Source organism: Eumetopias jubatus, unplaced genomic scaffold (genome assembly GCF_037043125.1).
Source record: "Eumetopias jubatus isolate StellerSeaLion01/CBP00866 unplaced genomic scaffold, mEumJub1_p1.0 scaffold_2, whole genome shotgun sequence".
NCBI classification, from domain to species: Eukaryota; Metazoa; Chordata; class Mammalia; order Carnivora; family Otariidae; genus Eumetopias; species Eumetopias jubatus.
This window is the reverse complement of record NW_028274808.1, coordinates 32,968,751-32,984,709: the sequence shown is the minus strand read 5'-3', so window position 1 is coordinate 32,984,709 and position 15,959 is coordinate 32,968,751. Positions and strand designations below refer to the sequence as shown.

The window sequence follows — 15,959 nt, the reverse complement described above, 5'->3', positions numbered from 1 at the left end:
AAAGAAGGACAAAGACCAGCAGACCCCTGTGGGCTCCCTAGCTTTCACCCACTATAAATCTGTGGAGTAACAAGCAGAGGCCTTCCACAGAAATCCATGTGGAATGATTTCCTAAAGCAGAGTAAGAAATTATTCGAACGGCCACTGCTCTACTGTAGGATTTGTCATGCTAGGGTCCGGTGTGTCAGTGTGCATCCTCGAACAGAAAAGGCTAGAAACCTCGGGGGCCCAAGAGAACTTCAGTCCCCTGGCATCAGCATCAGAATTGGGTCCTGCTGGATTTTGTGAGATACCAGTATCTTGACAGCAACTGTTATCATTAAACCTTTTCCCGGTTTGAAATATCAAAGATTGTTCTACCATGAACTTGAGAGAGGGAGAGGTCTACCCACCGACCTCACTATCTTTTGGAAGAACTGCCCACCCCACACTCCATATTCTTTTATTGTTTGCAAAATCATTCTCACAGGCCCTGGGCCATGCATCCACTTGGCCTTGGTCAACAAAATCCTCTCTGCTTTCATTTTACCTCTCTCCAAGCCCATGTTCAAATAACCCCCTAGGAAATTAATCCATTAGGGCCATGGTTCTTAATGTCGGCTGCACATTAGAATCACCTGGGGAGCTTTTTAAGCAAATACCCATGCCCGGGCCCCTGTCTAAGACCTCCTAATTGGGGTTTGTGTTTTTGTGATTACCAAGTGTACCACTCCTTCCTGCCAACAAATCTGGGGCCCTGCATGTTCAACTTCAGCTAGTCTTGCTTCCCTGAGAAGCTTCGAGGTGGCTGCAGTATACAGATGGATCCAGAAGGAGCCCTCCTTTATCCTGCAGGCAGAAAAATATAATTTTGAGCTAGCGGCAGCTGAGCTGTAGTTTGGGAAAATCACAAGTTTTCCTGGGGTCTAACTTAGACACCGAGAGGCACCTTCTGGGTAAATGGAAACTGATGTCATTACAACTCAGTCTTATAATGATTGTGTGCATTTACAAGTTAAAGATGCAAAAGTCTGTGTGGTTTTTTTTTTTAATTTAGATTCAATTGGCCAATATATAGAGAACATCATTAGTTTCATATGTAGAGTTCAGTAATTCATCAGTTGCATATAACACCTGGTGTTATATGCAAAAGTATATTTTAAATTGTAATGTTTTCTTTAAGATCCTTTTTATTATTTACACATTCAGTACACAGTGTTCCAAAATAAAATATATATGTAAGTACAAAGAAAAAACATAATTCCACACCAAGAGATAACCATCATTAATGTTAAGTTACATATACACAACCTAGTCTTTTTCCCCCCGTATATGTTTGTATAAAACTATGCGCACGCATATATGTTTATACATATATATTTGCAGGAAACTACAGAAGATTGATAGTAATTGATCATTTTTACCTACAAAGACATGGAATTGTCTTTTGTATATTTTTTTGCAGTCTGCTTTTGTCTGTGGTGTGTGTGTGTGTGTATAGAGGTATACATATTTATATATAAGAATGATTGAGGAAAAGGGAAAGAGAGGACAATCTATCTTTTTATTTTTGGTAGTGATTCATTTCTTTGCCATTTTACTTTTCTTGCTTCCTCTGTTATAGGAGATGCTCCTCAAGCATTTCCATGGTATCCATTGTTCTTAGGAGCTATTTATAGCTGCACCCCTACCTTCCCACCCACAGCCAGCCTTATCCTTTCTCTGCTGGGAAACAAGTGTGGCCAGCTATGTGTATCCTAGCCCCTATCCTAGCGATGTAAAGAGAGCAGGCCTGAGGAGAAATGGCATGTGGGGACAGATGAGTTCAACTCCAACCCACAGAGTGGGCAAGAGACTGCTTCTCAAAACCTGGGGTTGATTATCTGAAATCAGCTCCTCTGCCTTTTAAAGACTACACAGGTATGTTCGATATCAGAGTCTATGTCACTATTTTTGAGGATCAGGCACAGAGCCCACTCAGTGTGACTGAATACCCACCAGGACAGTGAGCCCGGACTCTCCTCCAAGGCAGCAATTCACATATGTCATTATAGTTAATGATTATTACCATTATCTAATTTCACTAAATCAGTCATGTCCCATTTTTTTATCTCCAAAGACCATCTTTATTATTTCCATCATAGATCCTATGTTTGAAACCCTTTCCACCAGCTCCCCACGCAAAAGATACGTGTTGACTGTTTTGACTCTCCACATTCTTCATCATCTTAAAATATTTAAGAGCTGATTTCTGAAGTTGGTGGAAGAGTCAAATCTTCTTTCTCACCGATTCTCTAGCTATTTTTGTATTCACTGGAATAATTCTGTAGCATCAGCCGCCAGGAGTCTACCATGATTCCACATTGCCTGCAAGTCGTGGCCAACTGCTCTGCCTGCCTTTCCGGTCTTCTATGAACTGGTCCCACCAGTAACTTAGTTTCTGTTAGCACTTCAGCACCAATCCAAGCTCTAGTCTGATCAATTCCTGATCTCTCCTGGCTCACCTCAGTGCTATTGCCTCTCCCTGGGAGGCCCTTCTCCCTCCTATATAAAAATGTCCTGTTTCCAAGGCACAGATCAATTTCTGATGCCTTCTTGATCTTTTTTGGTGATTACTTCACTTACAGGGATGTCACACCTCTCTGGACAGTTTATCTTACTTATAGTCACTACAATACAATGTGGGAGGGAGTGCCTGGCTGGCTCAGTCTGTAGAGCATGAGAATTGATCTCGGCATGTGAGTTTGAGCCCCACATTGGGCATAGGGCTTACTTTAAAAAAATACAATGTGGATTTTTTTTTTTGTATACTTTTTGTATACTGTTTGTTTGATTTATTTTAGACTTTTTAATCTCCGTCAGTTATGGGTCCCTAACATATAAATCATATTTAAATGATTAGCTCATGAATCATTGGCACTGCAACCAGAGAATCACAGCAAGAAAAACAGGAAAAATGAAATTAAAAGCTATTTGCTTGATTATTTACTGATTGGTAGAAAAGAGGTTGACGTTATTGATTACCAATGTGTTTCATTTATTCATGCTTTCGCTCCCCCCCATAACTAGAAATAATTAAGGACCAGTGTTATGCTCTCTGAATGCTAGCCAAGGCTGCAGGAAATCCCAGGGCCTGGCCAATCTGCCTTATATTAGCTCCGGCCGATAATTAGATAAATACAAGGCCTGCTTTGCATTGGTGAAATCACCGCAATTGAATATGTCAGGCAGACCCTGAAGATGACAAGTGGGGATTCTGTTCTATTCTCTTCTCAGCACTGAAAGTTCCTATAGGCAGTAGAACACACAGAGATACACCATCGGCCCTGTATTCCTCCAACTCTTCCAATGATCAAAACCACAGAAAAACCAAAAGAGCATAAAACAGAGCCCATCTCTGGTTTCCACTCTTTTGAGTTTTTAATTTCCTCACTGTATTTTGCTTTTTGTTCATTTCAAAGATTGTGCTCCGAAGTTACTCTTTAGAGACCAGATTTTCAACACACGTACTTTACTGGGTTGGTTCAATTCTTGCTTCTTCACCCACCCCTTCTACCCTTGCCCGTTCCCAGCCTGTACAGACTATTCCAAGATCTACTGCTCCTTTGAAAATGCCTTCTGAGCACATCCATGGAGGACAAGTGCAGAGAATAGGAGGTTTTTAGCAATTCCTCCCAGGGTTTCCCAGCTGGTCAGAGATATTTGGGTAATTAGTGACATTCTGGGACTGAATGGCAAAAACACCCACCTGAATAAAAGCTCAGGTCTGAAATACATTATTAGTAAATGAAAAACAGCTCTAGGGACATCTTCTACTTATGAATTGTTCAAGATTCCACCATGTTAATTAGGGGAGGTCAGGCAGGTACCACAACTGAGAGCTTATGGGTGTCACTTCTCTTGACAGTGATCTTCCAGAATTGCCCCGCGGTCAAAGCACATGAGTAGTGTGCATTAGGAGATGGCGTCTTCCCCCACCTTTCAAAACTGAGGTCTCTCTGTAGAAATGCCCTTTGCATTTTCTAAACTCAGACAAGTCGGTGTCCATAATGACCAGGTTCACAAGGAGCATTTGCATATTTCATTTTTGAGCTAAATCATTTGAATTTCTAGAATCCATACCATCTTTGTTATGAAGTTCTACATCCATTCCCCTGATTCTGTGTGTTAGTTTTTTTGTTATAGGTAAACAGTAAAATATGCTCTTGGGTCGCTGCAAACACTTTTAAGCATGGGTTCACAAAGACTATCAGAAATTGGCCTCAAAGTAATAAAATCCAATGTTTCTATCTCTGCTCCAAGGAAGATGTCTATTAAAATCCTTTTTTTTCTATCCAGGAAATTAATTTGCTTTGATTTCCTCCCTTCCAACCACAATAGGAATACACACACATTCTAAACTAAACACTGTTCAGATTTATATTAAGTTTAAGGAAATAATTTATTGGTTAAGGTTCTGATGATTACTTTCTTTACCTTAAGGCAGGAGTGATATCTTAAAAAATTTAAAAACCTTCCTCAAGACGTTAAAAATAGAGCTACCCTACGACCTAGCAATTGCACTACTAGGTATTTACCCCAAAGATGCAGATGTAATGAAAAGAAGGGGCACATGCACCCCAATGTTCATAGCAGCAATGTCCACGATAGCCAAACTGTGGAAAGAGCCGAGATTCCCTTCAACAGATGAATGGATAAAGAAGATGTGGTTCATATATACAATGTAATATTACTCAGCCATCAGAAAGGATGAATACCCACCATTTGAATCGACATGGATGGAACTGGAGGGGATTATGCCAAATGAAGGCAAGCAGAGAAAGACAATTATCATATGGTTTCACTCACGTGGAACATAAGGAATAGCTCAGAGGACTACAGGGGAAGGGAGGGAAACTGAATGGGAAGAAATCAGAGAGGGAGAAAACCGTGAGACTCTGGACTCCAGGAAACAAACTGAGGGTTTCAGAGCGGAGGGGGTTTGGGGGAGGGGGGTAACCGGGTGAGTGTATTAAGGAGAGCACGTGTTGTGATGAGCACTGGGTGTTATATGCAACTAATGAATCGTTGAACACTACATCAGAAACTAATGATGTACTATATGCTGGCTAACTGAACATAATAAAAAAAAAAAAAAAGTAAAAACCTTCTACAATGTAAGTGCCGGCCTTGACATAGGGTCGTGTGGCTTCCTGCTATGTCCAGGGTTGTCCCTTTTGTTGCTGGATCATAGGGAAGTCTGGGTAGGGAATGGATGGGATGGTGAGATTCAGGAGGGTGGTTGTTTAATGACTATTTACCAATTGCTAAGAAAACACTTAACAATTGATAGACATAGTTTATCAGTCCTGTCTTAAAAAAAATTGCTTAAAGAGAAATTGTGAAGAACCCTTGACTTGTACCTTTTTTTTTTTTTTTAAGATTTTATTTATTTTGACAGAGAGCAAGCAAGCACAAGTAGGGGAAGCTGGAGAGGGAGAAGCAGACTCCCCACTGAACAGGGAGCCCAGTGCAGGGCTCCATCCCAGGACTCTGGGGTCATGACCTGAGCCGAAGGCAGACGCTTAACCAACTGAGCCACCCAGGCATCCCAACTTGTACATTTTTTTAAGCTTCATCAGTCCCTATGCTAGTCATACATGTACCTACCATTATAGACTGAGCTACTTGCACGTGGAGTCTATATCTGTGTTTTCCACCTATTCCCAGTCCCTATAACAGTAAATGGAACATAGTAGGTACTCGGTAAGTATTTGTCGAATACTTCTACAAGTTTTTGTTGAATACAACATCAGGGTCCATAAATTCCCTATGGTCTGTACGAATTCCTAGGATATTGTGGCTTTTCAGTGAAGGGATTGAAATAGAAAGCTAGAGGCCTGATTTGATGATTCATTTCCTAGGCGAGAGTGTTATGGTTTTACCTTTGTTTCGTATCTAAAAGTTGTCCTCCCTCATGCTGCTTAATAATCATCTGAAAGGTTAATTTTAGGTGCGAATAAATTAAAATTTCTCCTCAAAACTGGCTAAAAAAACAAGTATCTGAAAGCACAGACATGTCTGTGATATTTTCATATTTTATATGCATATATATTAACCATAAATTATTGAAAATTACCTGTGAAATCTACATACATTCATATACATATTTATGTATATATGTAAGCTACATTTCGGATATAAAATTATAATAATTTCATGTTTTTAACGTGGAATGAAACCTAGAAATCATCTTGCCCAACCTGCTCTTTTTAATAGATACAGACGAAAGGCACAGAATCCGGAGAGATCGGCTCAAGGTCACGTGTTAGTTAACGAAACAACTGAATGAAGACCCAGGACTCCTGCTTCCTGATTCTGAGCCCTTTCACTACCCCGTGATCTCTTTCTCAATGATCGTTGGCAATTTTCCACTCCACTGAACACTCACACTGTCTTCTGCCAAACACATGAACGCAAAGCCAGGTCTTTTCTTACTGTAATACTGAAGCTCCTCTGGAGAAAGGGGAAGGTCAGGGTGATGAGGATGTCTGCTGATGATGTTAATATCTTCATTTTAGGTACCACCTTTCTCCGTGATCTTGAAGACACGCATGTGTAATTTAAGAAGAAAAGGTAGGATCAACACAAAGAGGTTTCCTCTCTATTAATTCACTTTGTTAGTACACCCCAGAGGGCACTGAATTCTCTACTCCGTTTTAAATCACTTCCTTGATTGGGTTCTTGCCATTTCTTTTATAGTTGGACCACTCTATGATCTCAAGCATTAAATCTTCCTCTAGTCTAGACTAATATTTCTTACCCAGGGTTGTGTACTGTTGAATCCTGATTAGATATACTGCAAATGTAGAATCTGGATTCACACAACTAATGAAATGGAAAGAGTTTGTTTTATAGGCCAGAAAGCCTAATTTTTGGAAACTTCCAAAAAGGACTTTGGATATCCATAGTTACAACCAAACCTATGAAGCATATTTTTTAAAATATGGAAAAATATGGGAAAATTGCTAATTTTGAGATGTGGGAATGTAGAATAGGGGAAGTACCAGATGTGTAACAAATACTAATCCAGAATGGCTGGCAACAGATGGGTAATTCTGGAATCTGTATATACAGTCTCATAGTGTGTATGCTGGATTTTTTTTCCAAAGAAAAAGAATTTTTGAATTTGTGTTGGAAAAATTAGGACTTGCTTTATAAAAATTGATTTTCTGATGAGGTAGTCAGAACATATGTATTTTATAACATGAAGGAAACCTATATAATCCTCCAGTTGGTATTGTGAGGACTGACTTTCTCACCTGGGGATCTCTCTGCAGCCTTCCCCTTGAGTGATTTTGAATTAGTGGTGAGAATCATAGGATTTTAGAACTGGTTTAGACCTCATTAATCACCTGTCTCCTCCTCAGGACCAAATCCCACCTGCAAAGGAAGACTGGAAGATCAAGAACCCTTTGTTCAGCTACTTAGAAAGTTCTGAAAAAGGATACTCAATCTCTGGTTTAACACCAGAGTTTAAGAGTCATGATTCCAGGGCCCCTGGGTTGCTCAGTCGGCAGAGCACCCGACTCTTGATTTCAGCTCAGGTCAGGAGCTCCGGGTCCTGGGATGGAGCCCTGCAACAGGCTCCACGCTCAGCTGGGAGTCTGCTTGAGATTCTCTCTCTCCTTCTCGCTCTGCCCCTTCCCTTGCTCACATGTTCTGTATCTCTCGCTCTCAAATAAATCTTAAAAAAAAAAAAAAATCATGATTCCTAAACTCTATTTTCCAACATCTATTAATTAGAACTGGCTGGTATAAAGAACACAATTTGTATTTCATAGATTTTAATGACAAGTACAATTTATTTCATTAGATATACTATATTCGTCGGATAGGAAATGTTTTAAGAAAATATCTAAAGTGTCACAGTGTCAATATTTAGCAGAACAAGGAAAACAGTTTTTCTGCCACAGGAATCCCTTCACTAGAACACACACACACATGATAATTATTTACACAAATGGAGCACTTTCTGTGGGTGCTAAATGCCTTACAGGGATTAGCTCATCTCGTCCTCAAAAGGAACCCTTTCTAATAGGCACTATTAGAACTTTTATTTAATATATATATATATATTATTTAATATATATTTTTAAAGATTTTATTTGAGAGAGAGCGAACGAGCGCGCCAGTCAGGGGAGAGGGACAAGCACACTCCTCACTTAGCATGGAGCCCAATGCGAGGCTCGATCTCCCAACCCCAAGAGCACAACCTGAGCCAAAATTGGACGCTTAACTGACTGAGCCACCCAGGTGCCCTGACACTATTTGAACTTTTATAGAGAAGTAAATTGAGGCTTAGAGAAATTAAACTTGCTCATAGGACTGTAATTATAATTCAAACTCAAGCAGTCTGACCCCAGAGCCCTGATTCTTCAACCCTGTTCTTCATCTATGGGATAAATGTTCAAATCTCATAGGCTCGGTTCATTCATTTCTTTCAATCCAAGGTTCAGGCCCATTTCCAATCTTTGAAAAAGAGACTAACCTCTTTCAACTCAGAATCACAAAGATCATTTGAAGGCGATTCAACCTTTGCTCTGAATGCCAGATCTACCAACCCGGGCCGGCCCCCATGAGCTCAACTTCTGTACCTTCCGACTATCAGCCCCAGGTCAATGCTGCTGCCTTTCCTGTGCTTCTTGGGTATGGCATCTACAAAAATTTCTATTTACTTTGTTACGGATGTGCATTCCCACCAACTCTCTGGTTCTGTGGCTGAAATTTCACTTCCTTAAGAAATGTTTGTAAGTTTTCTAATGGGCTGTCTTATTTACACTGTCATGGAGATCTGTTTACTTTTCTTGTTTTTGTTTTTTTTTTCCCCAATCTAAGTAATATGATCTGGAGGTAATGTATCCTGCTCTCCAGCTGCCCAAATTTAATTTTAAAGTCCTTCCTATTTACAGTGGAGGTGTTTTATTTCAATTCTGCTCATAAAATGAACAAAGTTAACAAGATGTGCCTGAGATAAACAATCTTTCAGAGATCGTGTTTCTGCAGCATGTGCAGCACTTTGTCTAATTTCACCAAAAGAATAGAAGCGTAGTATAAGTACAGATTGAAGTATGTGGGCGGGGCGTGGAACAGGAAAAGGAGGATGGAAGAGAGAGACAGGCACAATAACTGCCTTGATTTCAATTAGTTGAGAGAGAAATTCTTCCCTAGGTTCCTCTGTCTTGACCATGTATATGCAGCACACAGGTCTATGAGGAAGTAAAGAGAAGGTGGTGACAGAAGAAAAACGTCCTAGATGGGGAAAGGCATCTTAACTGTTTTAGAGCCAGTTAATAAGAAGGGCCATAGATTTTTAATGACTTACAAAATACACATCCGTCACAGACCAATGGATGAAAGCCAATCCTTACTTGGAAGGAGGATTATGCTAGAAAAACGATCAGATGTCTTTATCTTTTTATTAACAAGGCTAAAAGTAGAGAAGTCTATAATGGATAACAAAGGGGAGAGATTTTATGGTAATTTGTTGAATATGGTTTATTCTTTATTCTTTTTATGCTCCATCCCACTCAGGACACAACACAAAAATGACAGTTTTAGCCTTGTAGAATTAAAAAACTGCTTTCACTAAAACACATGAGTATTGAGATATCTCTGCTTTATTTTCTTTTTTAATTAAGCACAATGGAAACTTTAGTCATGAGCCACTCCACTCTGTCTCATTAAAGCTTGTTATTCACAGGCTTTCTTATTGGGTCCCATAATGGGAAAGTATTTACTGGGGCATGGGGGAGAGATTGTTGCTAAGCTGCTAATGACACCATATGTGTCCAAATCTACATTCTTACTACTCCTGTGGGTCTGCAATATTATATCCACTTCTGCTATGCAATATACATGAAGGCAACTCTGAATTAATCAATTGTTATACAGAAAGGCAGCTATTGGGTATTTCTAGGAAAAATCTTTGTGTAAAAAGGAGAACACACTATGTACTATAAATGGGATGGAAATGGGTTTTTAATATTAAAACTACTTGGGAGAATTAGCAAGCAGTAGTAAACTTCATGACAACTTAAGAATGCACTGTGCTGGCATGTTAACCTGCTGGCGCCATTTTCCTTTTGCTATGTAGAGTTTATGCTATAATGAAGCAATCGTGCAGTGCAGCTGGCTCTGAAATAGGAACTTATCCAACACAAAGTTTAGGAATGAGTCAAGTAGGTATTCTGGACTCTTTTGCCTGGAGAAAGGAAAGGATGAATTTTGTTTTGGTAAAGGGAAACCTACCCTTTGTAATCCTATATGCAAAAAGTAGGCATTCTATAAACCACTAGCAAAAAGAGTTATTTTAGATGCACTGAGCTAACCCAGAATGAAAATTCTCTTCTTCCATGCCCTGGGAAAGACCAGGAAGGGACCCAGGTAATTACTGTAATGGATAATAATGAAGCTCAGACTGGTCCAAGAGAAAATGCTTACCAAGGCAGCCTTTACTTTGATGTGATTACAGGCTCACCTTTTCAGGTGGTTCCTTTAGGTCATTTTAGTAGATCATTCAATAGACAATGTAGTTAGATTATTAGATGTAGCTTGGGGATGTTTATTTGAACCTGCTATTGTATAGATGTCTTTACCCTTGATTTTGTTTCCAAACTGTCTATTCAAACTTTTCTTATCAATATACCCATCAGAAATGAAAACAAACCAGCATTCAACTGCAATTTTGGTTTCTGAACTGTCAATGTTGAACTGACCTATCTCACATCTTGACAAGAAGGTCGGATTAGCTATTAGGTAGCTCAGCCTTAAAGATTTCCTCTCTCTTTCAGACCCCTGTGGCATTTCTCTGGCTTCAGTCTCATGACACATCTAGGTACTAATCTCCTCTGAAGCAGACTGATTTAATCTTCTCAAGCCACAGCCCTTAGTTTTCTATCTGCTAGAATAGAGAGGGAACAGGCTTCTCTTATTCCTCAGGTTCGAGCTAAACACCCCACATATTTCACCCTTCTGTTCCCATCAATGAGGTATGCACCTGTTACTGACCTCTGGCTGCGATCCTCAGAGCACAGAAGTCGCTAGGGTCAGCAAGTAGAAAGGCATTGGTCAGAAAACCACCCGATGCTGGTGGCTAAGCTTAGAAAAGCTTCCTGACAGTCATACCACAGAATTATCTTTCTGGAAGAGAAATGTGCTACCATAAAAGCATTGGATGTTTAGTTTAGCTTGTAATTTGGATCATTGGACTGTTTTTGGCAAAGATTGTCTGATCTTACTCTCACCAGTCCTGGGGCATTTATTTTCTGGTGGAGAGCATTTAGATGTGGCCATCTGTGATAGCATAACACTAAGGTTCTGTGCGCCAGTCACACCTGACCAAGCAACAATCACACCCAAATATTAAAGCGATCATTCAGAGCTGGCAGCTCCATCTCTAGGAGAAATGCAGCCCTCAGGGACAACCAAGGAAATCCAGGTACTCTGTTGAAAGCTAAATAAAATCTAAGAACTGTAGGTCATCCAAGAGTCAAACAGTGCCATTGTTAAGCCTCCAAGAAAAGTCGGGAACTGAGGAATTGCTTTAGGGTTATGTTTGGCATGAAAGGAAAAATTTAGAATGAAGGAGATTCCCCAACTGTAACATGACCTAGATCCTTTGCAAAGCTCCTGCTCCACAAAGCTGTTGCCCAGTGCTATTTTAATCAAACCCGGCCTTCATTGCTGAAACAGCTAGTTTTACCAAGAGCACTCTGGCAGACTACCAGTGACACGTGCGGTGATGTTGGCATCATTTAACTAGACTGCTGTTCATTGCTTCCTGCAGAGATGGTAGCCACTCTGTCTAAAAGGCAGAATATGTTCTGGTGTTGGGCTCTTACAAACACACCCTTTGCCCACTGATGTAAAAATAGATCTTATGCACCTCTATGATTTCAGATGCTTCACTCTTTTTCCCTTGATGGCTGCAATGACTAAGCTTTTCAAGAGTCCCTGATCATATCTGACTGACATCTCAATATGCATAAAACGGAGGCTAAAAGACACTAGAAAACCATGCTTCAGTAGACAAGAGAGGAACGAATAGAGGGAAAAGGCTCACACAGCATTTTAAACTCACGGAGGGATTTCACAGAGATCTTAGCTCCAATGCCAGACATATTCCAAACTTCCTTGTCTTCCTATAGATTTTATTTCCACTACAGGAAAACGGAAACTGAAAACCCACTAAATTACACACGTGACTGAAACCATACATGGCCAATGTCCACAGAGAGGTTCACTCAGTAAACGAACGAACTGCTTCAAGCAACCGCCTGAACTATGGCCATGACCTGCTCTAGGGAAAGAACGAAGCTTTGGAACTTCACAAGTACGTACGTATCTGTGGTGATTAAATTTATGGGTCAACCTGACTGTGCCATCAGCTGCCCAAGTATTGGGTTGAAAATCATGCTGTGAGAGTGTTTTCAGATGAGGCCAACATTTAAATTGGCAGACTGAGAAAAGCAGACTGCCCTCCATGATGTGGGTGGGCCTCATCCAAGCACAGTTTAAGGCATAACCATCCCCTGAGTAAGAGAATTTTTCTGCCTGTCTTTGAAGTGAGACATTTGCCTCTAAAGATTTTGGACTTGCTGGCTTTTATAATCACATGAGAAATTTCCTTATAATTTATATATAATTATATGTTTATACACATACACACACATATGTGTATATATATAATATAAAACACACAGACACACACACACACACCCCTTAATACAGTTCTCAGATTTGAGACTTGAGGTCTAGGCTGACCAGTACACTTTCAGGACTGGTAATTCCTTTCAGCCCTAAAGAGAACTCTTACTCAAATGACAAATGCCTATGTACCACAATACAAGCGTGAATAAATAATATGCGCATGTTTGACAATTCTTTCTTCCCTTAAGGGCTAACCATTGTCTGTCTGCTTCCAGCAGTGCCTCTTAAGACTAAGTTTTAGCCATAGATTTTCCCCCCGCTGCAAGTCTCATCGATGGTTGATAGAGAGGATTACTACTATGATTATCTAAAATTCAGCCAGTAGCCAAAGATTTATATTGTCAGTGGTTCTTTAGAAGACAGCTGAGATTCACAGTCCTAACTGTATCAAAATATATGGCTCTGTGTTTAAAAAAGAAAATAGACCTCAAAGGTCTATTTCAGAAAATATGGTGGTAGTCAAGGGTAGTCAAAAACACATTTCCTTAAACTTCTTGCTACTGAGTTTGTGTTAAGTTTCCTTACATTTTGGAAGACAGAAGGCATTTGGAGGAAGGCCAATGGTTGGAGTACTAGAGAGGGTGAATCTGACATGTGTGGGGCCTTCAGTACTTGGATTGAGAAAATAAAGGCACTATGAGCATCAATAAGTGGTCATTTCAAAGTATTAATCATTTTAACTAATGTTTTAAGCATCTAGATTTATTGTGAAAATACAACAGCATGTTTGAATATCCTTGCTCTGAAGGCTACCCAAACATACCGATGCAGAAAAGTAAATCCAACTTAGGCATTCCCTTCATACTGTCATTTTCCCAAATAAAAAGCGACACATATTCCTGAAAAGATGACAAACTATTGAGCTATATTATTTTTTGCTGGCTATTGTCCAGGAAGGCTACTTAGTTCTAGAGAATAAGTGTGTCCTGAATCTCCTGTTTCTTAAGGACCTAAGCAAAATCAATATACCTTCACTCATCTGAGTAGGCAAGTGAGGAAGGGATTAAGTATTTACTGAGCACCTACTCTGTGCCATGAAATACTCACATATATTCTTTTATCATTTAGTCTTGCCAATAACCAAGTTTTGGTACTTACACAGTGAGAGGAATTAAGCAGTTAGGTGACCTGTCCAGGTCACAAAGCTAGTAAGGGACAGCACCAATTTAAAACCTGTCTATGTGATGCCTTGATCTTCCCATACTTTCTTACCCAGGCAGACTGTCACCTGGAGATGGTAATAGTATAACCTCAGGAATAAAGCAGAGGCTTGGGAGTTTTGAACTGAACATTGTATTTTGATACAAAACCACCCATCTCAAGCGTCATTCCCCCCTCCCCATTTGTAAGGTAACAGTCACAACACATGTCCCTTGCCACAGAGCCATGGTCTCTGGAAATTATTAAAATATAAGTATAGTAAAATATATATATATATGTATATATATATTTACTTTATCTTTTATTATGTTATGTTAATCACCATACATTACATCATTAGTTTTTGATGTAGTGTTCCATGATTGTTTGCGTATAATAAAATACAAAATTTATAAAATATATATATAGAATAATAAATGCTTTATAGTACTGTGAAATTCTTGGCAGAAATAAAAGCATATGGTGATCAGTAACAGAATGTCACCAAACTTTAAAATGGGGGCTAGCAAAAGAAAAGAACTGCTAAGCTAAAAAGCAATGTTAACCACTTTCTTAAATCAGCTCTCTTAAAACGTTATTGGTTAGATTAATAAGTATGCACCTTTATGGAAGTTACAGTGATACAATATTTAAAATGACCCCATCGCTACTAAAAATGTATTTGACTACTTTTTTACTCTTCTCACTCATTTTCTTTTTGCTCTTGGAGAACGATTTCACTTCCTGCTAACGTGTTCAAGCAAATGAATGGTCACGACGTTTCTTTTCATGTTGTGGACAAACACTGAAAATGTGAAACAGAAGGTGTTACCTAGAATGCAGAGACCATCTGTACAGTTTTCAGATTCCTGGCTTAGCCCTTCACAGAACTTGCCCCCATTCCTTGGGGGTGGGGCCGTGCACTCCCGAATCCGCAAATGCTCGCACTCTGGACTGCAGACTGACCATTCGCTCCACACTTCCCAGCTCCCATCCACTTCAAGGGAAACAAAAGGAACCACCATTAGAACGAAGCAGGCATATGTCAGGAGACTCACCCCAGGACTACTGTTGTTCTTATAGCTAGATTTTAAAGAAATCACCACTACCACAAAAAAAAAAAAAAAAAAACAAAATAATTTCTGTTTATCTTCTCTCCATGGTTTCTTTCCTAAAGACAGAGGCTAACAGAAGCAGTGGTGTAATTCTCTGGCTATTTCGGGAGGAGACCAGTTACTGAATTTAGGCAAGCATTCGCATGATCGATGCCCTTGGGGTGGCTAATAATGTCATTACCCATTCTTTCCCAGTCTTGCATGCCCAGGTGCATCTTAGATGGATAAAGTATGTGGGGGTAACTACCAGTTCCTTGGGGGTTGACAGTTTAGAACAGAGAGTAGAATGAACTATCTTTAAGCCCTAAAAGCCCTAAACAATAAGAAGTTAAACCTATATATATTGATAGTATTAAAGTAAAACAGGTCAGTCAAACCCCAAGATACCAGGGCTTACATAAATAGAATTTCGTGGATCACAGATTGCTGCTCTATGTAGAAATGAACAAACTGATTTTAATTCCACTAAAACTTGACCCTAGAGATTATGGGAGCTGTTGGAGGCAATTGTCCCATTACCTCCTAGGAATAGTCCAACCACGCTTATGTGGGTTAAGATAGATTGTGCAATTTTTAATCTAGAGCAATTAGTCAAGAAGAGAGTAACATAAAAAATACTGAACTTGAAGCAAAATGTCCAACAACCTGTCTTGGTTGTGTTCACATATTGGCTCCTGGGCAATCCCTTAGCCTTAGTTTACTATTTCTGTCAACTGGGGGCTAATAAAACTCACAACACAGAGTTAAATGACATTACATGTATACAAATATCTTGCACATAGTAAGCACTCAATAAATGTTTACCGAATATGAGTTTAAAATGAAACTCCAAGAATAAGCTGCTGGTGAGAGGCTCAGCTTAGCTCTGAGCAGAACTAGATCTGAAATTTTAAAGACCCGAGGCTCGAGTCCAGTGTCCTTGGAGTTAATGTTGTATAATGCATGTGAGACCCAGGATCCATTTATTTCTCAGTG

At 39.7% G+C, this 15,959-nt stretch overlaps 1 protein-coding gene across 9 annotated transcripts in view; it reads right to left on the bottom strand.

Annotated features, from left to right (window-relative positions):
* The window catches only part of UNC5D (unc-5 netrin receptor D), a 531,172-nt gene that overhangs the window by 81,908 nt on the left and 433,305 nt on the right, over positions 1 to 15,959 (bottom strand). For all 9 annotated transcript variants that reach the window (XM_088021397.1, XM_028089446.1, XM_088021399.1 and 6 more), the window contains one exon: positions 14,702 to 14,866. In XM_088021397.1, coding sequence (XP_087877523.1) covers positions 14,702 to 14,866 — 165 coding nt within the window. The remainder of the gene's footprint in view (positions 1 to 14,701; positions 14,867 to 15,959) is intronic.